Source organism: Aotus nancymaae, unplaced genomic scaffold (genome assembly GCF_030222135.1).
Source record: "Aotus nancymaae isolate 86718 unplaced genomic scaffold, 86718_ANA_hifiasm-v0.15.2.pri h1tg000022l_1, whole genome shotgun sequence".
NCBI classification, from domain to species: domain Eukaryota; kingdom Metazoa; phylum Chordata; class Mammalia; order Primates; family Aotidae; genus Aotus; species Aotus nancymaae.
Genome location: NW_026988435.1, coordinates 6,103,804 through 6,131,025, shown reverse-complemented (window position 1 = coordinate 6,131,025; position 27,222 = coordinate 6,103,804). Strand labels below are relative to the sequence as shown.

Below are 27,222 nucleotides of genomic sequence, written 5' to 3'. Positions count from 1 at the left end.
ACATGACGTCATCATCTAATCAGTATTCTGTAATTCTACTTTTTAAATCTATCAGAAGTTAATCTAATTTATTTTCCATCAATACTATATAGTATGTAGTAAGAGAATGGTTAAGATTAAGAGCTGGTTCTGGAGTCAGACTGCCTGGGTTCATATCCCAGTTCACCATGTGCAGTTTCTGTGACCTGGAACAGGTTACTTAATTTCGTTCCACCTCAGTATTCATATTGGTAAAATTGTAATTATAGTGTCTACTTCATACTTCATCCACTCTGAAATTACTGGAGCAATGACTAGGACATTGCAAGTACTTTATTCATCTATAGTGTTACTATTGCTGCTGCCACCATCACCACCTCCTCTATAATTCTAGTGCAAGCCTCCATCTTTTCTTCCTGCTGCACTAACCTTCTAATTGTTTTCTATACCTCTGTGCTTGTCTTTACTCACCTCCCCCAAATCCATTCTAACCCATTCTTCATACAGTAGACAGAATGATCTTCTTCATGTGTAAATTATGTAATATTACTATCAGGTCTAGAACAGTCTGAGAGCCTTGTGTTGATTACATTGTGTATACTTCAGACTTCTTTCCGTGGCTTACAAAACCTTAAATCTAGCCTTTTGCTTCTTAACCTCATCTCGTATCTCACGGCCTTTTTCCAACTATGCCCTAGCTGGATTGTTATTTTTCTTTGCACAGAGTAAGTCATACCCTCCTTAGGGTCTTTTTGCTATTTGTTTCCTATGCCGGGAATATACCCTCCCTTGTACTCATTCAGATCTTCACTTAAATTTTACATTTCAGAAAGGTCTTCATTGACTACCCGACCTAAAGACACACCCCTTGACAGTCTCTACCTCATCTGCCCTTTCAGTTTAAGTCTCTGCTCAGAACTTAACACTATCTTTGTGTTTGTTGTCTGCTTTCTCCACTAGAATGTGAGTTGCAAAACTCTGTCTCTGTGCTGTGTAAATTTAGACTGTATCCCTAGCTCATAGTATAGGATAGCATTATCATAAAGTCATGGCAAAATATTTAAGAATGCAGTTGCCTTTAATTTGACTTTATCTGCTAATTTGTAATACATTGCCCTGTATGGACCCAAGTTCAACAAAGCAGTGCCTTAACTCACCTTCTCATTCCGTAAGCTACATTCAGCTCCAGTAACTAATTAGATTCTTCAAGTACGTAGTTGAGTTTTCCCTGATCTATCAAGCATTGAGTTAACTTACCATCTGAGGATAAAAGATTTGATAAAGGGCCAAGAGCAGTGGCTCATGTCTGTAATTCCAACACTTTGGGAGGCTGAGGGGGGCGGATTACTGGAGATCAGGAGTTCAAGACCAGGCTGACCAACATGGCAAAACCTCTTCTCTACTAAGAATACAAAAATTAGCCGAGTATGGTGGTTCACGCCTGTAATCCCAGCAATTCGGGAGGCGGAGGCACAAGAATTGCTTGATCCCGGAAGGTAGAGGTTGCAGTGAGCCAGGATCACACCACTGCACTCCAAAAAGAGTAAAGATTTGATAAAGGTTCTAGTTTGGTTTAGATTTGTTGTAGCATGATTCTTAACTATCAAAATATTCTCAAATCAGCCAAATGGATTGCCTAGGTACTACTTAACAGATGAGAAAAACGGGTAATATAGACCTTGATACCTGACCAGAAAATTAAGATTATTCAGCTCATTTTCAGTAGTTAACTTGTAAGTTGACAATAACTATACTGTTTTTACTTTAATTAAATAAATGTGTGTTTTATGTAACTAGCTACAGAAGTTTCTGTAATTTTATTGGTTTAGGGTTAAAGGGGAGAATTACGACTTAACAGTGATGAAAGGTGTGTGAATGGATCTATGAGATGAAGAAAAACAATACAAGACACTGAAATATGAGATATCTTTTACCCTAATGCTGGAAAATTTTTTAAATAGCTTCTTTATTTTGAGCTACAGCATGGACAGCACCAACAACACAGTACCCTGCAAGGATTTCTTTTTTTGTATTTTACAGCTAGTCCAAATTTCTCTTTAGTATTGTTAACATACTCCTTTGTATTATTTACTGTCATTTCAATATTGTTGATGCTCTCTCCTTGTTCCTCTACTAAAAGAGATATCTGAATGAAAAGATCCCTTAAATCCTTTATTTGGTTCTCTAAATTAACAAGTTCTTTGTGTCTCTGTTCAATCTCTGAAAGTTGTGCTTTAGTGATATTGATTTCTGTAAGTAAGCTTTCATTAAAAACTTCCCACTTTCCTTGATGAAGCATATCATTTACTTCTTCTTCAGTCATGTCTTTTCCAGCAACTTCAAGCTGACGGAAAATAAATGTCTTGCACTTCTCTTGCTTTGCTGCTATTGTGTCATTGTATATAAACATAGTTTGCTGAAAATGGCGGAACATTGCAGCGTGCTGAGATTTCAGTATCCTTGTGACCACTGATGATGGACCATTTTCAACCTCTGACTTTTTAACTTTTTCAACTAAATCATTCAAACTTCTGTTGATGTATTCTGCTTGGATTTTTATCTCTTTTGTAATGGTAGACTCTCTCTTAAGTAGACTAAACCTTCTCATTGAAGCCACCAGACTTTTCTCTTGCTGCCCAAATTTTTGAACATTGTCTGTCAAATTGTTAATACTTCCCTGTAGTTTTTGAATTTCATGTAGGTGTCTCTCAGCTACAGGCTCTCTTTCATAAATAACAGCTTGCTGCAGAAACACCCCTTGTTCCTCTGTTTCTGCAGTTGATACACGACTGTCTCTAGAGAGTTCAATTTCCTTTGTTCTCTGCTTTAGTTCTTGAAGTCGGTCTTTCATCTTCCCTTTCTTCCTAAGAAGCAAAAATGATTGTATTGAACAAGTAGAAATTTGGTATTTTTACCCAGTAGCAGTTGACTTCACGTAACTGTCTATATCCCAGCAAAAAATCTAGTTTTCTCAAATGAGGTTATTAGAAAAATCAACAAGAGTTTCCTCATAAAAACCATTTAAATAGGGAAGGTAGTGTAAAATAATTTATAAGTTACTTTGCATGTGAGTGCCATTTAGTTGTGTGCAATAGCTGCAAAAGCAGTGATGCAGACACAGTTGCTCAAAAATAAGGTCTTTAGTGTCACAATACTGTCTGCCATAGGATAGGTTTTTTTTTTTTTTTTAAATAAAGAATGCTTTTGACTATACCTTCAACTTAAAGGATTAATCTTCAGATGCCAAAAGTGCCCTTCTTACTAAAGATACTGTTTCCAGTTAATTTGGCCAATGTAATTTTAAAAAATACGCATTTTGCTAAATATGCATCATTCAGTTAAAACCACTATAGTGACAGTACAGATTTTATTTGAGAACTTTAAGCTATATGGATAACGTTGAATTTAAGTTTTCTGAAGCATCCGAATAAACATACTATTTGGCATAGTGGTTTTTTTTGTTTGTTTTTTGTTTTTTTACCTGTTGCATATATATGAGAACATTGGTTTGATTACACTGATTTCTCATTCTTAGCATTCTTTTGCAAAGATATCCAGACCGTCTTAGAATAAAATTTATATCACTTTGTATTAGGTGGTACTTTTATAAATATGAGAATATATTTATATAAAATCTTATTTTGGGAATAATATTGACACTTATCACATCCTGTGTTGATAGTTATTCATAATAATCAAATTGATGTGCATAATTTATATTTAATGATATAAATAATATGTAATGACATACATTTATATAAAATGAATGGAATAAAAAGCAGTTAATAAAATACAATTTTCACAGAGTATCTTGATTTTAGAAATGTCTTTCATGACATTTTTGAAGATAAGAGGCTGCTTGGGAGGATAAATAGCTCATTGGACCACATATAATATTAATATAACCTGGAAAAAACAAGGTCTCTGAATGTGATGCTGTTACGCCGTAGGAATCAGTGTTTGATGTGTTTATGGAAATACTTTCATTAATCTGGATGTTGTTATAGGAGGCATACTTAGCAAATATGTAGATGGTACAAAATTTGAAGGGATCTTTAGTGTGTTGAAGTACAGGGTAGGGATTCAAAGATTAAAATAGTGTGGAACTTTATACCAAAAGCAAAAATATATTTATAGATGTAAAATATTTCATCTCTTTCTAGTTATAAGTAAAATATATTCATATCTACAGAGTAGAAGACCCTTGGGTTCACAGTAGTGTCTATGAAAGTATTGGAGATTTTAATTAAGCTCCTTTTTTTTTTTTTTGAGACGGAGTCTGGTTCTCTTGCCCAGGCTAGAGTGCAATGGTTCGACCTCGGCTCACTGCACTTTCCACCTCTCTGGTTCAAGCGATTCTCCTGCCTCAGCCTCCTGAGTAGCTGGGATTAGAGGCACCTGCCACCACGCCCGGCTAATTTTTGTATTTTTAGTAGACACGGGGTTTCACCATATTGTCCAGGCTAATCTTGAACTCCTGACCTCAAGTGATCTGCCCACCTCAGCCTCCCAAAGTGCTGGGATTACAGGTGTGAGCCACTGCTCCCAGCCTAATAAGCTTTCTATCAGAACTATCAGAATAGTCATTATGCTTTTATAAATAATACTGTGATGTCTGGATAAACTAAACTCTGCCAACTCTATGCTATTCAGAGCAAATTGCAGGGGTGAGGGGAACTGTGTGAACTTCTGAGCATATTTTGAGATGGAAATTCATAAATTAGGAATCAACAAACTAGCCTGGAAAGGATGAGAATGGAAAACCATACCAAATGGATACTCATTGAAATAAAGGGTAATATTTGTCACGTAAAAGAGAAGATGTAGGACGTGTATATAGCTCTATCTTCTAAAACACGAAGGTCTGTATATACAAGTGGGGTTAGACTTACTTGGCATAACTCCAAAGGGCAGTGGGTAGAAATTACATGGAAAGAGGTTTGATTCAATGTAAATAAGGCTTTTTAAACAAGTATTGCTGCCCCAAGATGAAATGAGCTGCTTCATGAGGTGTTGAATTTGCCGTCACTGGAGATTTTCAAGATGTTCTCGAATGATGACTCCAGTCAGGCATGTTACAGAAATGATGCCTGTTTTGGGTAAAAGGTTAAACCAATGTCCTGGTAGTATTCCTTTGGTTTTGAAAGACTGGCATTTTGTGAAATAATCATTGAAGTCTACTATATGTAAAGTTTTTAATGCTGTGTAGTATATATTTAACAATCTCTGTCCTTGAGGAATTTATAATTTAGGGAGGGAAGGACAATATACAATTTAAAAGGTAAATGAGATAATTTTATGTTTTGATACAACAATCAGGCAGGGTCTCTCTAAGCAGATATTCAAACTGTGAGACTCAGTGTTGAGAAGCCAGGCAGATGAAGAGCCAAGGGAGTGTATTCTACGTATAGGAGTCGGGGTGCCAAGGCAGTGAATGAGACAGATATGTTTTAGGAACAGAGTTATTGCATAAAAACAAAGTGAATGTAGATAAAAAGGAATGAGAGGAGTAACGTGGGAGTAATGAAGTCAGAAAGGCAGGCATGGACCAGATCATAAAGGACTCATAGGCCAAAGTAAGGAGTTTAGATTTTATTCCAGGCGCAATAGAAGGCAGTTGAAAGATAAATAGGATATTGACATGATATATATATATATATATATCATGTCAATATCCTATTTATCTTAAATTTATCTAAATTTTTTTAAATTATTTATATATATATATATATATATATATATAAATAATTTAAAAAAATTTAAGCTGAAACAGGGTCTCTCTATGTTGTCCAGGCTCATCTTGAACTCCTGGGCTTAAGCCATCTGCCCGCCTTGTCCTCCCAGAGTGCTAAGATTACAGGCATGAGCCACCATGCCTGGCCCTGATTTACATTTTTAAAAGATGTTGTTGCTTTCTATATAGAGAATAGTTTTTTGGGGAGGAAGTGGGACTAGTTCACAGAAGAGACTTTAATGATAGAGATGAAGTAAATGAGAACCATCAGTATATATTTTTGGAACTAGAAGCAATAGGACTTAATGGTTTTAACCCATTAGTACTTAACACGATCATTTCTTGAAACACTTTGAAGGAAAGTATTTCTCCTGCTTTTTTCTCTTACCTTTTTGGCTCTTCCTTTATCACTATTATCTTTTTTCTGGCCACTCCTTGTCTCCCCGACCTGTAAATATTGGAATAATTTAGGCTTAGTCTTATTTTTATCTGTCATCAGTTTTCAGTCTCATGGCATTAAATCCTGTTCACTAGCTGATGACCCAAATTTGTATCTTCAGTCTAGGTTGCTGTTAAAAAACTACCTGCCTGACAACTGCATTTGAATGCCTCTATCCAAAATGAGCTCATAATCTTCCTGTGAACCCATAAACTGCCCCATCTCTTTTCTGGCAACTCTATCTTTTCAGTTGCTCAGACCAGAGACTCCGAAGTCTTTTTTTTTCTTTTTTTCTTTTTTTTTTTAAGATAGGGTCTCACTCTGTCCCCCAAGCTGTAGTGCAGTGGTGTAGTCTCGGCTCACTGCAACCTACGCCTCCCGGGTTCAAGCGATTCTTCTCCCTGAGCTTCCCGAGTAGCTCGGATTACAGGCATGTGCCACCACACCCAGCTAATTTTTGTATTTTTAGTAGAAATGGGGTTTCACCATGTTGGCCAGGCTGGTTGCAAACTCCTGACATCAGGTGATCCACCTGCTTCGACCTCCTAGAGTGCTGGGATTGCAGGTGTAAGCCACCGTGCCTGGCTGGAAGTAATTCTTGACTTTTTTTTTTTCTACACTTCATATGCAAACATAACAAATCTTGTCAATGTCTCTTTCAAAATGTATTTGGATCTGGCCACCTCCTACCACCTCCTTGGTTCAGGTCCCTGTTATTTTTTTATCTGGATTGTTGCGGTAGTCTCCTAAGTGCTCTCCTTGGTTCTTTTCTGCAGCAGCCACCCCCCTCCTGCCCCCACCACAAACCTTAGCTGTTCTATTAACACAGCATTCACAGTTAAAATATAAGGTCATATCATGTCATTCCGGTGCCTAAAATCCTTCTTTGGCATTATTTTCTAGAGGAAAAACTAGAGCCTACAAAGCGCCGCAATGAGTTCACCCATCCTGTTACCCCTCCAACCTTATCTACAGCTCTCCCTTCCTCTGCTTCAGTGTCACTGTCCTTGTGGTTCTAACACAAATCCAGCACCATCTGGCCTTAGGGCCTTGACACTTGAAGTGTTCATTCCCATATGGTACATGACGTATTTTCCCAGCCCAGTCCTTACTGAAATGCCACTCTCTCAGTAAGGATGTTCTTGGTCACGCTATCGAGGACTGTACTGTTTCTTCACTCACCAACCCTTCCCAGCTTTATTTTTCTTTGCATTTTTCACTACTTAACATACCATGTATTTTACTTATTTGTATTAACTTACTGTCTACTTTCTCCTCCCAGTATTAACTCTGTGAGATCAAAGGTCTTTATTCATTCTGGTACCTCATAGAGTTAATATTGGGAGGAGAAAGTAGAAGGTCTTTATTCTTTCTCAGCACCTTGATGAATCTCATGTTTACTTGAGTTTTCATGTTGAGATCTTGATATTTTATATTTACTTGAGCCCTTAATATGTGCCAGGCACTGTTCTAAGTGTGTTGTATGTTTTTATAAAAACAAGTATTATCATGATCTCTTTTGTAGATAATGAAATTAAGATCTTAGCTTTAGTAATTGAAGCATGTGGTCAGCTAGTGGTAGAGTTGGGATTGAGATTCTGGCAGTGTAGATTGAAGGACTCAACTCTTTACAATAGCAGAGTATGTGTTACTACAGTATAGCTGCGAGAGCATAGTAACTTTACTACACTATAGCATAGCTTTACTAGAGGAAGCTTCTTCAGTGGTGGTAGAGAGATCATCTAGGGTAAGTTCTGAAAAGAGGCAATTACGTCAGTTAAGTGGTTGGGAAAGAGCCAGATCACGAGGGAGAAGTCTGTTTTTGTCAGGAAAAGGTGTTTTATAGATACTAGAAGTTTATTCAGAAACATTCACTATATTTATTGCCATGTAGCTATATTGCTGAGCATTTTAAGTACTGGTGGGAAACATTTAAGAGCCAGTTTTTGTTGCTGAAATGCACTTAGAGCATTCTACTATTTTACAAATTTTAAATATATAATTCAAATAGCTGATCATCTTTTGTTTTTGCCACTGATTTGCTGTAGTCAAGGTGAAAAAGTTTAGTCAGTGCAGTTTATGTAAATAAGGGACTTCTAAGCTGGAAAGAGATTCCATACCCCCTCCCTCTGCATGTTTTTGTTGTCTATATTCTACTGCAAGGAGCAGTTTCTCTAGCTTGAGTAGAGCTAACCAAAGCTAGTGTGTGTGTATGTTTTTTTAGATCCAAGGAAAAAAATAAGCTAGGAATGATACTAAAGCTGGAACATTTATGAAAGGAAGATTAGTCAGGAGGAATATTAGAAGGTAATATACAAAGAATTGCCAATTTTAGGTGTTAAAAAAGTTGTTTTTGTCTTTTGTGTTTAATATTGTAAAAATATATATATATATATAGAGAGAGAGAGAGAGAGAGACAGAGAGAGAGAGAGAGACAGAGACAGGGTCTTGCTTTGTCACCCAGGATGGAGTGCAGAGTGTCACAATCTCGGCTCACTGTAATCTCCACCTCCTGGGTTCAAAGCAATTTTCCCGCCTCAGCCTCCCGAATGTCTGAGATTACAGGTGCCCATCACCATGCCCAGCTAATTTTTGTATTTTTAGTAGAGATAGAGTTTCACTATGTTGGCCAGGCTGGTCTTGAGCTCCTGACCTCAAATAATCTGCCTACCTTAGCCTCCCAAAGTGCTGGGATTACAGGCATGAGCCACCATGCCCGGCCAAATATTGTATAAAATATTTGATGATTGTGCTTGTGCTAGTACAGATACTTAAAGACACATAAAACCGTTGGGAAGTAATTGTGGAAACTTTTTACCATGTGGCAACTTTATGAAAGCAGGATTATCAAACATGATTTATTATATACATCCGATAAGAACTAGTCTTCCCTTCAGTATAAAGAAAATTTGATGTTGAAGTAAGTTGGCTTAATAATTTATCTTGTATAGCTTCTTAGTGTTCATTTTTTGGTTTAATGGTATTTGTGACTTCTAATCTATAAACTCTAGTATTACCATATTGATGTTTAAAATAAATTCTTCCGCAACAATTAAGAGCCTACCAGCCAAAAAAAGCCCAGGTCCAGATGGGTTCACAGCCGAATTCTACCAGACATACAAAGAGGAACTGGTACCATTCCTACTGAAACTATTCCAAATAATCCAAAAAGAGGGAATCCTTCCCAAATCATTTTATGAGACCAACATCATCCTAATACCAAAACCCGGCAGAGACTCAACAAGAAAAGAAAACTACAGGCCAATATCCATGATGAACATAGATGCAAAAATCTTCAATAAAATACTGGCAAGCCGATTGCAACAGCACATCAAAAAGCTTATCCACCATGATCAAGTAGGATTCATCCCGGGGATGCAAGGCTGGTTCAATATACGCAAGTCTATAAATGTAATTCACCACATAAACGGAACCAAAGACAAAAACCACATGATTATCTCAATTGATGCAGAGAAGGCCTTCGACAAAATTCAGCAGCCCTTTATGCTAAAAACTCTCAATAAACTAGGTATCGACGGAACGTATCTCAAAATAATAAAAGCTATTTACGACAAACCGACAGCCAATATCATACTGAATGGGCAAAAACTGGAAGCATTCCCTTTGAAATCAGGCACTAGACAAGGATGCCCTCTCTCACCACTCCTATTCAATATAGTACTGGAAGTTCTAGCCAGAGCAATCAGGCAAGAAAAGGAAATAAAGGGTATTCAATTAGGAAAGGAGGAAGTCAAATTGTCTCTATTTGCAGATGACATGATTGTATATCTAGAAGACCCCATCGTCTCAGCACAAAATCTCCTGAAACTGATAAGCAACTTCAGCAGTCTCAGGATACAAAATCAATGTGCAAAAATCACAAGCATTCCTATACACTAATAACAGACTTAAAGAGAGCCAAATCAAGAACGAACTGCCATTCACAATTGCTACAAAGAGAATAAAATACCTAGGAATACAACTAACAAGGAATGTAAAGGACCTGTTCAAGGAGAACTACAAACCACTGCTCAACGAAATAAGAGAGGACACAAACAGATGGAGAAACATTCCATGTTCATGGTTAGGAAGAATTAATATTGTGAAAATGGCCATACTGCCCAAAGTAATTTACAGATTCAACGCTATCCCCATCAAGCTACCAATGACCTTCTTCACAGAACTGGAAAAAACCACCTTAAACTTCATATGGAACCAAAAGAGAGCCCGCATAGCCAAGTCAATCCTAAGCAAAAAGAACAAAGCAGGAGGCATCACACTACCCGACATCAAACTATACTACAAGGCTACAGTAATCAAAACAGCATGGTACTGGTACCAAAACAGAGATATACATCAATGGAACAGAACAGAGGCGTCGGAGGTGACACAACATATCTACAACCACCCGATCTTTGACAAACCTGACAAAAACAAGCAATGGGGAAAGGAATCCCTGTTCAATAAGTGGTGTTGGGAAAACTGGCTAGCCATATACAGAAAGCAGAAACTTGACCCCTTCCTGACACCTTACACTAAAATTGACTCCAGATGGATTAAAGACTTAAACATAAGACCTAACACCATAAAAACCCTAGAAGAAAACCTAGGCAAAACCATTCAGGACATAGGCGTAGGCAAGGACTTTATGACCAAAACACCAAAAGCATTGGCAACAAAAGCCAAAATAGACAAATGGGACCTGATCAAACTCCACAGCTTCTGCACGGCGAAAGAAACAGTCAATAGAGTGAATCGGCAACCAACAGAATGGGAAAAAATTTTTGCAGCCTACCCGTCAGACAAAGGGCTGATATCCAGAATTTACAACGAGCTAAAAAAGATTTACAAGAAAAAAACAAACAAGCCCATTAAAAAATGGGCAAAGGATATGAACAGGTACTTTACAAAAGAAGACATACATGAGGCCAACAAACATATGAAAAAATGCTCATCATCACTGGTCATTAGGGAAATGCAAATCAAAACTACGTTGAGATACCATCTCACGCCAGTTAGAATGGTGATCATTAAAAAATCTGGAGACAACAGATGCTGGAGAGGATGTGGAGAAATAGGAACACTTTTACACTGTTGGTGGGAGTGTAAATTAGTTCAACCATTGTGGAAAACAGTGTGGCGATTCCTCAAGGACCTAGAAATAGAAATTCTATTTGACCCAGCAATCCCATTGCTGGGTATATAGCCAATGGATTATAAATCGTTCTACTATAAGGACACATGCACACGAATGTTCATTGCAGCACAGTTTACAATAGCAAAGACCTGGAACCAACCCAAATGCCCATCGATGATAGACTGGACAGGAAAAATGTGGCACATATACACCATGGAATATTATGCAGCCATCAAAAACGATGAGTTCGCGTCCTTTGTAGGGACATGGATGAACCTGGAAACCATCATTCTCAGCAAACTGACACAAGAACAGAAAATCAAACACCACATGTTCTCACTCATAGGTGGGTGTTGAACAATGAGAACACATGGACACAGGGAGGGGAGCACTATACACTGGGGTCTGTTGTGGGGGAGAGGGGGGTATAGAGGGGGGGTGGGGAGTTGGGGAGGGATAGCATGGGGAGAAATGTCAGATATAGGTGAAGGGGAGGAAGGCAGCAAATCACACTGCCACATATGTACCTATGCAACAACCTTGCATGTTTTTCACATGTACCCCAAAACCTAAAATGCAATAAAAAAAAAAAAAAAAAAATGAATTCTTCCCCAAAGTTTTGAAGATATCATGTTGCATTTAATATAGCCATAAACTTTTTAGAAAATGTTATTTTACCCTCAAATTAATAATACATTTGCACAGGTTAATAAGTGAAATCATGTCCAGGCTTATAAAGATATATATTTGACCCTTGCCTGCCCTACCGTGTCCCCTTTTGAATTCTCCATTCCTTAAAGGCAATCATAAAGGCAGTCATTTTCAGCTCCTTAGCTATATGTTGCTTCGAAACTCCTATTTCTAGGTAATTTGCATGTGTAGGTATTTTTGCTTTTTCGGTTTTATTTAATTTTGTTTGAGACAAGAGTTTCGCTCTTGTCACACAGGCTGGAGTACAATGCTGTAACCTCAGCTCACTGCAGTCTCCTCCTGGGTTCAAGCGATTCTCCTGCCTCAGCCTCCCAAGTAGCTGGGATTACAGGCACCCACCAGCACACTCAGCTAATTTTTGTATTTTTAGTAGAGACAGGGTTTTACCATTTTGGCTAGGCTTGTCTCGAACTCCTGACCTCAAGTGATTCCCCTCCTCAGCCTCCCAAAGTGCTGGGATTACAGGCGTGAGTCACTGTGCCTGGCAGCTTTTTTGGTTTCAGTTATTATATTGAATTTCTTCAATGGAAGATGTGGGTTTAATTCTTCCCTCAGCTTTCCCCTCTTAATACAGTTAAATCACAAATTTTGGTTAATCAATATTTTGTCTTTACATTATTATGACTATTCAACTATTATTTATATCTGAGTCACTTAAGGTACTATGGCTATACCTCCTTTGTCAAATAATTTTTAAAATTATTTTTTAGTTTTTTTCAATGCATATAGAAAATGAATATATTTAAGAAAACTTTTTATTGACATATTTTACGTATACAGAAAGTGCCCAGAACATAAATATATAGTATGATGATTTTTCACAAAGTTAATACATCCATGTAACTACTCATAGATCAAGAAATGTATAACACTTAATTTTTTTAAAAAAATTGTTAATTCCAATACTATATTGGAAGTTCTAGCCAGAGCAATCAGGCAAGAAAAAGAAATAAAGGATATTCAATTAGGAAAGGAGGAAGTCACATTGTCTCTATTTGCAGACGACATGATTGTATATTTAGAAGACCCCATCGTCTCAGCCCAAAATCTCCTAAAACTGATAGGCAACTTCAGCAACGTCTCAGGATACAAAATCAATGTGCAGAAATCACAAGCATTCCTATATACCAATAAAAGACTAAAAGCCAAATCAAGAATGAACTGCCATTCACAATTGCTACAAAGAAAATAAAATACCTAGGAATACAACTAACAAAGGATGTAAACAACTTCCTCAAGGAGAGCACAAACCACTACTTAAGGAAATAAAAGAGGACACAAACAGATGGAAAAACATTCCATGCTCATGGTTAGGAATAATCAATATTGTGAAAATGGCCATACTGCCCAAAGTTATTTAGAGATTCAGTGCTATCCCCATCAAGCTACCAATGACCTTCTTCACAGAACTGGAAAAAACCACGTTAAACTTCATGTGGAAACAAAAGAGAACCCACATAGCCAAGACAATCCTAAGCAAAAAGAACAAAGCTGGAGGCATCACACTACCTGATTTCAGACTATACCCCAAGGCTACAGTAATCAAAACAGCATAGTACTGGTACCAGAACAGAGATACGACCAATGGAACAGAACAGAGGCCTTGGAGGAAATGCCACACATTTACAACCGTCTGATCTTTGACAAACCTGACGAAAGCAAGAAATGAGGAAAGGATTCCCTGTTTAATAAATGCGAATTAAACAGTCAGTTGCGAAAACTGGCTAGCCACGTGCTGAAAGCAGAAACTGGACCCCTTCCTGACACCTTACACTAAAATTAACTCCAGATGGATTAAAGACTTAAACATAAGACCTAACACCATAAAACCCTAGAAGGAAACCTAGGCAAAACCATTCAGGACATAGGCATGGGCAGGGACTTCATGACGAAACACCAAAAGCATTGACAACAGAAGCCAAAATAGACAAATGGGATCTGATTAAACTCCAGAGCTTCTGTATAGCAAAAGAAACAATCATTAGAGTGAACCAGAAACCAACAGAATGGGAAAAAATTTTTGCAATCTACCCATCTGACAAAGGACTAATGTTCAGAATCTATGAAGAACTAAAACAGAATTACAAGAAAAAAAAACCATTCAAAAGTGAGCGAAGGATATGAACAGACACTTTTCAAAAGAAGACATTTATGAGACCAACAAACCTATGAAAAAAATGCTCATCGTCACTGGTCATTGGAGAAATGCAAATCAAAATCACATTGAGATACCATCTCATGCCAGTTAGAATGGCGATCATTAAAAAATCTGGAGACAACAGGTGCTGGTGAGGATATGGAGACAAAAGAACACTTTTACACTGTTGGTGGGACTGTAAATCAGTTCAACCAGTGTGGAAGACAGTGTGGCGCTTCCTCAAGGACCTAGAAATAGAAATTCTATTTGACCCAGCAATCCCATTGCTGGGTATATATCCAAAGGATTATAAATCATTCTGTTATAAAGACACATGCACATGTGTGTTCATTGTGGCACTGTTTACAATAGCAAACACCTGGAACCAACCCAAATGGCCATCGATGATAGACTGGACAGGGAAAATGTGGCACATATACACCATGGAATACTATGCAGCCATAAAAAATGATGAGTTTGTGTCCTTTGTAGGGACATGGATGAATCTGGAAACCATCATTCTCAGCAAACTGACACAAGAACAGAAAATCAAACACCGCATGTTCTCACTCATAGGCGGGTGTTGAAGAATGAGAACACATGGACACAGGGAGGGGAGCATCACACACTGGGGTCTGTTGGGGGGTAATAGGGGAGGAACAGCAGGGGATAGGGAGGTTGGGGAGGGATAACATGGGGAGAAATGCCAGATACAGGTGACAGGGTGATGGAGGCAGCAAACCACATTGCCATGTGGGTACCTATGCAATAATCCTGCGTGTTCTGGATTATAAATCCAGGACACAGGATTATATATTAATTATATATATATATATATAATTAATAATTATATATATATATAATTATTAATTACCAAAATTTTTCACCTGCTTAATTTTGTATATATGCATCACTAATTCATTCTAAAACTGAATTGAATTGAAAATATCCTCTTGACGATGTGGAGAAATAGGAATGCTTTTACACTGTTGGTGGGAGTGTAAATTAGTTCAACCATTTTGGAAGACAGTATGGATTCTCAAGGATCTAGAGCTAAAAATACCATTTGGCCCAGCAATTCCATTACTGGGCATATACCCAAAGGATTATAAATCATTCTACTATAAAGACATAAGCACACATATGGTTATTGGAGCACTGCTCACAATAGCAAAGACTTGGAACCAACCCCAATACCCATCAGTGATAGACTGGATAAAGAAAATGTGGCACATATACACCATGGAATACTATGCAGCCATAAAAAGGATGAGCTCGTGTCCTTTGCAGGGACATGGATGAAGCTGGAAACCAGCATCCTCAGCAAATTAACACAAGAACAGAAAACCAAACACTGCATGTTCTCACTCATAAGTGGGAGCTGAACAGTGAGAACACATGGACACAGGGAGGGGAACATCACACACTGGAGCCTGTCAGGGGTGCTTGTTGCGGGGTAGGGGAGCTAGGGGAGGGCTAGCATTAGGAGAAATACCTAATGTAGGTAACGGGTTGACAGGTGCAGCAAACCACCGTGACATGTATATACCTATGTAACAGACCTGCACGTTCTGCACAAGTATCCCAGACCTTAAAGAATAATGATAAATAAATAAATGTGTGAATTTTATGATATGCAATTATATTTCAATGAAGATTTTTTTAAATACAAAAAATGAAAATATCCTCTTGATACATTTAAATATAGAATATATATATTTTTATTTTATTTCATTTTATTCGTCTTTTCAGGCTCCTTTCCTGGAGTCTCTAATGTAACCTGATCATGTTAGATTTTTTTTTTCCTGTTTCTTTTATATTCTCTGTTTTTAATTTCTAATTCCTCACCTTTCTTGGTTTATGTCCTTGATTTGGAGGTATACCATAGTTTCTTTTCAAAATGTAATTGTGATGATAATTTGCATTACTGAAAGTATTTTTATTCTGTCCTAAACTTGAATACTGTATTTTCTGTGGATATAATTTTCAGTTGGAACTTACATTCTCTCAAAATATTGAAAGTTTTTTTTACTATGTCTTCTAGTTTTGTTGCCCCTGAATATTCTGCCCTCTGTTTTCTGATATTTTGTAGATCTGTTTTTATATTTCCTTTCATGAAATTCTTGACCTTTTTTTTTTCTTTTTTTTTTCTATATTCCTGTTGCTCTGAAATTTCACAATAATATAACCTGGGGTTAGTCTTGATACATATATTTGCTAAACATTTAGTTGGTTTTTTCAGCCTAGAAACTCATATATTTAAGGTTTGCCTTTTTGAAAAAAATAATTTCTTTAATAACTTCATTTTCTCCGTTTTCTTTGCATTATTTTCATTGCGTTTCAGACATTTAGAAAATTAAAGAGACAGTCCAATCCAAGATAGCCAATGACCAAATAAGGAGAATTTTAACGTGACTTGCCTAAGGCCACACAACTAAAAAGTGGCAGAGCTTACATTTAGACATGTCTACTTGATTGCAAATCTTTTCTCTTTCCCCTATTGTATATAGAGTAGAAATTGGTTATCCTAGTGAAATATACACAAATAAGGTTTATCTATATCAAATACTGTATTATGTTACTAATATAAATACTATATCCATTTAAAAGAAAAAAATTAGGAGATAATATAGCATATAGGATCTAAAATAATTTTGTTGTTTAAAGCTTTATTAGGATTTTTAATATAATCAGACCAAATTGATCACTTTACACTAGAGAAGAAAAAAATGAATTTGGATCTCCCAGATTCATGTTTACAGAAAATCTCTAAGAAATACTGAATTTTATCCTTGGTGCCATATGGAGATTGGGATTCTTATATTTTCTTCTGCTTCAAGTCGGAGTCATCTAACCAGATTTCTGTTTCCTTCTCTTGTACTAGTTTGTCACTGCAAATTCTTTTTTAAAAAATAATTAATTAATCAGTTAATAGAGAAAGGATCTCACTCTTGTCCAGGCAGGTCTTGAATTCCTAGCCTCAAGGGATCCTTCTACCTTGACTATGAATTCTTAAAGCTACAGTGTAGCTGAAGTGCTAGTTGCTGCCTTATTTTTATTTTTATTACTATTTTATTTTATTTACTATTTTTTTTTTATTGCATTTTAGGTTTTTGGGGTACATGTGAAGAACATGTAAGATTGTTGCATAGGTACACACATGGCAGTGTGGTTTGCTGCCCGCCTCCCCAGCATTATTGTTTTTAAACTGACTTGCACCCCTGTAAATATAGGATAAAAGAGTGACAGTGTTAGAAGTTCAGAGGAGAGAGAAAGTGGCATCAAACAAAACAGATTTTGATTTTGTATTCATGAGATTTAAGTCCAGTATTTATTCAGCGGCTCAGTAGCTTTTAACAATCTTTAATTTTCACATTCCCCAAGAACTACAATGTCTTGAATTTCTCTTTGGTTTCATGGTTTGGAACAAATCCTCTAACAACTCCCTCTATTTTATGACTGGATAGATCTTTCTCCTTTTTTTGGTGTGTTGTTTTTGTTTTATTTTTGAGATGAGGTCTCACTCTGTCACCCAGGATGGAGCACAGTGGCTCAATTGTGGCTCACTGAGGCCTCTTCCTTCCACTCTGAAGCGATCCTTCCTCCTCAGCCTTCCAAGTACCTGGGACTACAATTGCAAGCTAATATGCTTGGCTGATTTTTTAAAAATTCTTTTGTAATGATTAGGTCTCACTACGTTGCCCAGGCTGATCTTGAAGTCCTGGGCTTAAGCAATCATCCCGCCTCAGCCTCCCAAAGTCCTGGGATTATAGGTGTAAGCCAGTGCACCCAGCCTCATTTTTTGAAAAATAGAAATAAACTAATCAAAGCCTTTTTCTAAAGCATCATAGTTTTAAAATATTTTAAGAAATAGACTGTATATTGGAGCATAGTGTACACAGGACTTTGGCAAGGTGAATTTTCCTCTCAAGTGCCTTTGAGAAGGTACGTTTTACTGCCACTGATTTTGGAAACCGGGATAGTTGAGCCTGACCTACATAAACGTGGTCTTTTCCTGAACTTTTATCCATGTAATGTAATTCCCTGAACAAGCACCACACTTTTATATTTGAATAAAAGGTACTTTAAGGAACCCTTTAAAATATATTAATATATCCTTTATTAATTTTTTTATTATACTTTTAAGTTCTGGGGTACATGTGCAGAATGTGCAGGTTTGTTACATAGTTAGACACATGCCGTGGTGGTTTGCTGCATCCATCCCCCGTCATCTACATTAGGTATTTCTCCTAATGTTATCCCTCCCCAATCCCCCTACCCACTGCTATCCCTCCCCTACTCCCCCCAACCCCTGACAGGCCCTGGTGTGTGGTGTTCCCCTCCCTGTGTCCATGTGTTCTCACTGTTCAACACCCACCTATGAGTGAGAACATGCGGTGTCTGATTTTCTGTTCTTGTGTCAGTTTGCTGAGAGTGATGGTTTCAAGATTCATCCATATCCCTACAAAGGACACTAACTCATCGTTTTTTATGACTGTATAGCATTCCATGGTGTATATGTGCCACATTTTCCTTGTCCAGTCTATCATCGATGGCCATTTGGGTTGGTTCCAGGTGTTTGCTTTTGTAAACAGTGCCACAGTGAACATACGTGTTCATGCATCTTTATAATAGAATGATTTATAATCCTTTGGATATATACCCAGTAATGGGATTGCTGGGTTAAATGGAATTTCTGTTTCTAGGTCCTTGAGGAATCGCCACACTGTCTCCCACAATGGTTGAACTAATTTACACTCCCACCAGCAGAGTAAATGGTTGAACTAATTTACACTCCCACCAACAGAGTAAAGTGTTCCTATTTCTCCACATCCTCTCCAGCATCTGTTGTCTCCAGATTTTTTAATGATTGCCATTCTAACTGGCATGAGGTGGTATCTCAATGTGGTTTTGATTTGCATTTCTCTAATGACCAGTGACGATGAGCACTTTTTCATATGTTTGTTGACTTCATAAATGTCTGCTTTTAAAAAGTGTCTGTTCATATCCTTCACCCACTTCTGAATGGGTTTGTTTGTTTGTTTTTCTTGTAAATCAGTTTTAGTTCTTTGTAGATTCTGGATATTAGCCCTTTGTCAGATGGGTAGATTGCAAAAATTTTTTCCCATTCTTTTGGTTGCCGGTTCACTCTAATGATTGTTTCTTTTGCTGTGCAGAAGCTCTGGAGTTTAAATAGATCCTATTTGTCTGTTTTGGCTTTTGCTGCCAGTGCTTTTGGTGTTTTAGTCATGAAGTCCTTGCTTATGCCTATGTCCTGAGTGGTTTTGCAGAGGTTTTCTTCTAGGGTTTTTATGGTGTTAGGTCTTATATTTAAGTCTTTAATCCATCTGGAGTTAATTTTAGTGTAAGTTGTCAGGAAGGGGTCCAATTTCTGCTTTCTGCACATGGTTAGCCAGTTTTCCTAACTGACTGTTTAATTCCCATTTATTAAACAGGGAATCCTTTTGCCATTGCTTGTCTTTGTCAGGTTTGTCACAGATCAGATGGTTGTAGATGTGTGGCATTTCCTCCGAGGTCTCTGTTCTGTTCCATTTGTCTATATCTCTGTTTTGGTACCAGTTCTATGTTGTTTTGATTACTGTAGCCTTGGAGTATAGTTTGAAGTCAGGTAGCGTGATTCCTCCAGCTTTGTTCCTTTTGTTTAGGATTGTCTTGGCTTTGCGTGCTCTCTTTTGGTTCCATATGAAGTTTAAGTTGGTTTTTTCCAGTTCTGTGAAGAAGGTCATTGGTAGCTTGATGGGGATAACGTTGAATCTCTAAATTACTTTGGGCAGTATGGCCACTTTCACAATATTGATTATTCCTAACCATGAGCATGGAATGTTTTCCATCTGTTTGTGTCCTCTTTTATTTCCTTGAGCAGTAGTTTGTAGTTCTCCTTGAAGAGGTCCTTTACATCCTTTGTTAGTTGTATTCCTAGGTATTTTATTCTCTTTATAGCAATTGTGAATGAAAGTTTGCTCTTGATTTGGCTCTCTCTGTTATTGGTGTATAGGAATGCTTGTGATTTCTGCACATTGATTTTGTATCCTGCGACTTTGCTCAAGTTGCTTATCAGTTTAAGGAGATTTTGGTCTAGAGGAAAATATATAGCAATAAATGCCCACATGAGAAGCGAGGAATTATCTAAAATCGACACTGTTTTCAAAATTGAAAGAGCTAGAGGAGCAAGATTTAAAAAACTAAAAAGCTAGCAGAAGACAAGAAATAACTAAGATCAGAGCAGAACTGAAGGAGATAGAGACACAGAAAACCCTCAGAAAATCAGTAAATCCAGGATCTGGTGTTTTGAAAAGATCAACAAAATAGACCGCTAGCCAGATTAATAGAAAAGAGAGAAGAATCAAATAGATGCAATAAAAAACGATAAAGGGGATATCACCACAGATTCCACAGAAATACAAACTACCATCAGAGATTACTACAAATAACTCTGTGTACATAAACTGGTTAACATGGAAGAAATGGATAAATTCCTGGACACTTGCACCCTCCCAAGCCTAAACCAGGAAGAAGTTGAAACCCTGAATAGTCCAATAACAAGGGCTGAAGTTGAGGCAGCAATTAATCGCCTACCAACCAAAAAAAGTCCTGGTCCAGACGGGTTCACAGCTGAATTCTACCAGACGTACAAAGAGGAGCTGGTACCACTCCTGAAACTATTCCAAACAATCCAAAAGGGGAATCTTTCCCCAATCATTTTATGAGACCAACATCATCCTGATACCAAAACGCAGCAGAGACTCAACAATAAAAGAAAACTTCAGACCAATATCCATGTTGAACATAGATGCAAAAATCTTCAATAAAATACTGGCCAATCGATTGCAACAGCACATCAAAAAGCTTATCCATCACGATCAAGTAGGCTTCATCCTGGGGATGCAAGACTGGTTCAACATACGCAAGTCTATAAATGTAATCCACCACATAAACAGAACCAAAGGCAAAAACCACATGATTATCTCAATAGATGCAGAGAAGGCCTTCGACAACATTCCACAGCTGTTTATGCTAAAAGCTTTCAATAAATTAGGTATCATGGAATGTATCTCAAAATAATAAAAGCTATTTATGACAGACCGACAATCAATTTCATAATGAATGGGTAAAAACTGGAAGCATTCCCTTTGAAATCTGGCAGTAGACAAGGATGCCCTCTCTCACCACTCCTATTCAATACACTATAGCCAGAGCAGTCAGGCAAGAAAAAAGAAATAAAGGATATTCAATTACAAAAGGAGGAAGTCAAATTGTCTCTATTTGCAGATGACATGATTGTATATTTAGAAACCACATTTTCTTTATCCAGTCTATCATTGATGGGCATTTGGGTTGGTTCCAAATCTTTGCTATTGTAAATAGTACCGCAGTAAACATAGGTGTGCATATGTCTTTATAATAGAATGATTTATAATCCTTTGGGATTGCTGGGTCAAATAGTATTTCTATTTCTTGATCCTTGAGGAATTGCCACACTGTCTTTGGAGTGGTTGAACTAATTTACCCTCCCGCCAACAGTATAAAAGCATTCCTGTTTCTCCATATCCCTTCCAGCATCTGTTGTCTCCTGATTTTTTAATGATTGCCATTCTAACTGGTGTGAGATTATTAATCTTAATAAATATATAAGCCAAAAACAAGAAAATATTCTCCTTTTTTTAGATCTCTATACATTATTGATATTAAAGGCAAAACATGGAAATAGAATCAGGTTTCCTGTCATGTTATACATCATGACATGCATATTATGTAAATGATACTAAAGCGAGCTATAAAGTTTACACTGTGTTTGTCTTGTTTATGGATCCTATATGCCTGTATTTCTTTCTTTCTTTTTTTTTTTTTTTTTTGAGACAGAGTCTCGCTCTTTTGCCAGGCACCAGACTGGAATGCAGTGGTGCTATCTCAGCTCACTGCAACCTCTGCATCCGGGGTTCAAGCAATTCTCCTGCCTCAGCCTCCTGAGTAGCTGGGACTACAGGCACGTGCCACCATGCCCAGCTAGTGTTTGTATTTTAGTAGAGATAGGGTTTCACTATGTTGGCCAGGATGGTCTGGATCACTTGACCTCATGATCCACCCGCCTTGGCCTCCCAAAGTGCTGGGATTACAGGCATGAGCCACTGCACCCAGCCCCTATGCCTGTATTTCTTTTGAACATTTGGAGAATATTTATGCGAAAGATTCTTAGATTATTAGGGGTTATTTCTAGTTTTGCAGCATTAAATTCCTGTGTTTGCTGTGGCCACTGACTGGTGGCCACTCTGTTGGAGATGGGCAAGTATATTTCGAGAAATTCTTCCGTGTAGCTTGTATATTATACTGTATCAAGACACTAAGATCATTCTTGTATAACTCCACAATGAGATAAATTATGGATACGTTGAGGCTATTTTTGTGATTGTCACTACCCACACAATGTAGTTACCCCATTGTAGCACAGCTAGTATAATATAAGCCTTATTTTTCTCTAGTGATTTTTGTAGCCTACGTGGATATCTCACTTCCTGCTGTAATCCTGGGCAAATCAACAGAGTTACTTCTGTCTTTGTATACAGATTATGTCGTATTATTCCTAGTTAACTGCTTCATCTGGGAAACTCAGTTTTAGTTCCCTATAATGCAACAAACTCTAAACCTCAGCTTTAAGGTAAAGTATTTGCCCAGTGGGATTAGCTTTAATTACTGCTCTTCACTTTGGCTTTAAGTGTCTTTCCTCATCCTCTCTGGCACCTGGAAACTTCTGTTTTTTAGTCTAAAATTTAGTGATGTTGTTTTAAAATTTGTCTTTTTAAACTTATGGTTATATCAAATTCTGTATGTTTAGAGGAAGAGGGAGTAACTTCTGTATCTGTGCATTTTGACTGAAAGTCATAGTTGCTTATCTTTACAGAATTCACATAATTTAGAATGTTTCCTCAAATCCTTGTTAATCTGTGCAGAAATTGACTTAACGATAGGTACTCAAATATGTTTGCATGCTGTATATAAATTGCATTTTCTAGTATTTGCATACTCATAACTATATGTGTAACTAACCAATTTAAATTATTGATCTTATATTTTTATCAATTAGAATATTAGGCAAAGTGAGACAAATAAGCATATTAGAATTTAAAACTTGGAAGGACAGGGTTCATATAAGCATGAAATATGAAGCTCATAGTTGTGAAGTCATTTAATTGCTTAGACTAGGTGAAATTGATGAGATTACTATTTTCTGTACTTTAAATTTATTTTCTTATGTTGGAAGAGTTATATACAAATATGAATCATCTTTTAGTATGTTTAACTTACAACATTGCTATACAGTTTTGAATTTTACGAGCAAGAACTGTATCTGTGAGCTTAAACATGATATTTGAAAAAAGAACACTAACTCATAACACTAATGACTTTGACAACTTGTTCTGGGAAATAGAAAACTAAACTGATATGACTCGAATAAAAGGTTCTCCACCCTATTACAGACACTGAAAATCCCTAGAAACAGAAACATGAGTAATAATTACCTAGTGCTTTAAGAAATATGTCCTGGGATAGACACTTAATGTATGTATAGATTTTTTAAAAAGTAAGCCATTTCTTTTGATAGTTTTTATAATGATTGCACAAAACATTTCAAGACATATGACCAGTTTTTACCTAAGGGAAAAGAGGATATTCTTTGCTTTTGTATGTGGAGTCAACTTGCAACATTTCTCTAGTGTAAGTGAAAGCAGAGGATCTTATTGTAATATTAAACTCTTTGGCTACTTAAATGAGGGCAAAATAATAGTTTCTAAAGACTAAAAAAAATTACCAATTGCATATATTGTCTAATTTTGAATTATCTGACTGTTTTTGCAATGTAGACTTTAAGTGCTTTTTTCTACTTTTTATTTAGTGTAAATAAGTTATTGAATTAACTTGTTTAACAATATTAAGGTCATTTTTGTTTAAATATAAGACGTATAATTTTTGAACTTTTACTTCTGATTCAAGTAAGCTGTACATACATAAAATGATTTTTATATTACATTTAAAACTGTATAGCTATGAAATAATGTGCTCTAGGCATTATGTGGCCAATTCTCAAGTCCACCTTTAAAATACATAGGAAGTCATTACTATTTTGATTTGAAATGGAATATTTGTTAAATTCTAACATGGTAACAATTATAACTTTGAAAATATCTAACTTATACATATGTTGTATTTAAATGATGCTGATTTAAATTTTTCAAACTATCAATTCAATGTAACATTTATGTTAAATGGTATGACTGAAGTATTTTTAATGTACAAGTTGAAATTATGTTAGTGAGTACTTCGATATTTTATGGTAGTCCTTTGACACCAAGATTATTTTCTAATTTTTTAAATTTGGGAAGATTCTAGTAAACAACAGTGAAGCAATTAAGACCACTGTAGCAACTTATCTCAGATTTTTAAGGTTATACTTATGTGTAAAATTTGGATATAAGCTGCTTTTCAGAGTTACATATAGACGTGTTCTGTAAAGTAAGCACAGTAGTATGGTTAATTTATAGTCTGTCTATAAAAGAAAGAATTTTAGATTTGTTTTTACATCTGACTTTCTAGTATTTCTAAAATGAGAACTTTTTAAAAGACTTAAAAAAGTTGTCTTTTCTCTAACATTGATTGTCATTGTAGTAGCCTATTTTCAGGAGCTTTATACCCAAATCCCAGTCAGTGTGTTAGTAATATATGTGAACAAATCAGTCCAGTACCCCTGTCTAAATCTGAGCAAAACAAGTAACCCTCATTATAGGTTAAGCTATTTTTAAATGTCACAGTATAACCAGATTTCAGTCCATGGATATTTCATATTAAAAAGTACAAAAACACCAGTCATTTATTTACCTTTCTGTCTCGTTCCTTTTGTTGACTTTCCACCTGCGGTGTTGGAGTCCTGCCTTTGAGAAAAAATCTGAATATCATCTCATGTAATGTTTTTGAATAAATTATCTAAATCTCTGTCTTACAGATCACAGGCTAATTTCTGTATAGTTTTCATCTTGTTAATTGAAAGCCAAATAATGAAGTCAAATAAGAGATAAAGTTGTACTTTTGCTGTTAATAGCAAGTGAAAATAGATTGCTTACTTCACACTTGGAGAATCCGGTTCTGCCTGTTAGACGCCTGTTTGTTAAAGGAAGATTATTTTCATTGGAGCTAGTTGGAAACAGGAAGTCCTTGTTAAAGTGCCTACGTAGAGTATTTGGCCCTGGCTCTGCAAATTTAGTCCTACGTTATGTACGTAATATATTCCAAGGAAATGGATTTGTATTTAAACAAAGGTTACTTTCTTTTCTGTAGATAGCAAAACTTGCTGAAAATATAGAATTAAATAGGAATGAAAAGAAGCTTAGTGGAAAGGCTTTTTTGTTCCATTTACTTTAAAATGGTTGAATTTTGTCCTATTTTAGGAAATCCCTTATGAGCTTAGCTCATAAAATCATAGAATTTCAGAAGTGGAACATCTAGGAAAGAACTCATGCCTGTAAACCGTTCATCCCACTTTACTTTTAATCTTTTTACTTTTTATTATGCCCACTGTTTTTATTTTAAAATATTTTATATAGAACTAAAGTTACACAGCAGTATATGTTAAATCACTTGTTGTGTCAATATAACAATTCAAAATTAATTTATACCAGAGGGAAATGTTTATAGGAAGAATTAGAAATGAAAATCTCTCTTGTACTACCAAATTTCGGAACCCTTTTTTTTTCTACCTGAATTGTTATTATTTGAGGGCAAGTAGAAGGACATTGCTGTATCTGTCAAATTTTATTTTCTTAAGATAGAGTCTTACTCTTGTAGCCCAGGCTGGAGTATACTGACACAGTCTTGGCTCACTGCAACCTCCGCCTCCTGGGTTCAAGCGATTCTGCTACCTCAGCCTCCTGAGTAGCTGGGATTACAGGCACCCGCCACCATGCCTGGCTAATTTTTTTGTATTTTTTAGTGGAGACAGGATTTCATTATGTTTGCCAGACTGGTCTCAAACTCCTGACCTCAGGTGATCCACCTGACTGCATGACCTTGGCCTCCCAAAGTGCTGGGATTACAGGCATGAGCCACCACACCTGGCCAATCACATATATATTTATTCTTTGTTTTGATAGTCTTACTTCCTGAAATCTATACCCCAAATAAGAAATGACTCCTTTACACACCGTTTTATAGCACTCTTTGTAAAAACAAAACACTGGAAGCACAAAAGTCCTTCAGCATAGAACTGGCTGAGTAAATGATGGAACATTCAAAGGGGAGCATTTTGCAATTATAGAAAATAATGAAGAAGATTTCGTTATACTGCCTCAGGGTACTTTCAAAATTTACTGTTAAGAAAACATGCTGCAGAAGAATATATATAATATGCTAACTTTTAAGAAGAAAGGAAGGGTAGATAGAAACGTTACATATATACACAAATACATAAACCAGTCAGTAGCATTGAATATCCATAGTGCTCAAATTATGGTCCTTAAAATACCATTTTCTCTATATGCTTGTTTATATTTTCAAAAGGAAATAATGGGAGGATGAACTAAACATGAATGAAAATGGTTACCTATAGGAGAAGGGAAGGAAAAGGCGAAGGACAGCACATAGTTCCTTCTGATTGTACTTTGTTTTTATGGTTTTGAATTTAGAACCATATATATATATATATTTTTTTTTTTCTTTTTTTTGTTTTTTTGTTTTTTTCTTTTTTGTTTTTTGAGACAGGGTCTCACAGTCACCCAGGCTAGAGTGAAACAAAAACAAGATTTAAAAAGCTAAGTAAAAACTTGATAATGGATTTGAAAAGAAAAAATCAACACGAATGCATGATTAGATTTTTTTTCTAGAATAAAACTGTATTTCCCAGCTTTGTGCACTGAAAGGGCCTAGAAGCAGTAGTAAGTCAATGGCAAATATGTATGTGTATATGTATATATATGTGTGTGTGTGTATATATATGTATATATGTAACTCATATATATATATATGTAACTTGTAGATACATACATATATATGTAACTCGTAGATTTTGGTCTTTAAAATGC

The 27,222-nt window shown here is 36.4% G+C and overlaps 3 protein-coding genes across 4 annotated transcripts in view; 1 reads left to right on the top strand and 2 right to left on the bottom strand.

Moving 5' to 3' along the window:
• Nucleotides 1-27,222, top strand: part of ARL13B (ADP ribosylation factor like GTPase 13B) — an 87,742-nt gene that overhangs the window by 34,092 nt on the left and 26,428 nt on the right. The window lies entirely within an intron of this gene.
• Nucleotides 1,897-25,328, bottom strand: STX19 (syntaxin 19). Of its 2 annotated transcripts, XM_012474168.2 has the most exons (4): nt 25,270-25,309; nt 25,028-25,080; nt 6,102-6,161; nt 1,897-2,843 (listed from the first exon to the last, which is right to left on the bottom strand). In XM_012474168.2, exon 4 carries the CDS (start codon nt 2,828-2,830, stop codon nt 1,946-1,948), a length of 885 nt encoding a protein of 294 aa, XP_012329591.1. In that variant the 5' UTR covers nt 2,831-2,843; nt 6,102-6,161; nt 25,028-25,080; nt 25,270-25,309; the 3' UTR covers nt 1,897-1,945. The 2 variants fall into 2 exon arrangements, with proteins under 2 accessions (XP_012329591.1, XP_012329592.1); XM_012474169.3 differs by lacking the exon at nt 25,028-25,080 and having other exon boundaries at nt 25,270-25,328.
• DHFR2 (dihydrofolate reductase 2) overlaps nt 6,109-27,222 on the bottom strand; it is a 54,536-nt gene continuing 33,422 nt past the window's right edge. Inside the window, exon 3 of the mRNA XM_012474171.3 lies at nt 6,109-6,161. The gene's annotated coding sequence lies outside the window, so the exon portion shown is untranslated. The remainder of the gene's footprint in view (nt 6,162-27,222) is intronic.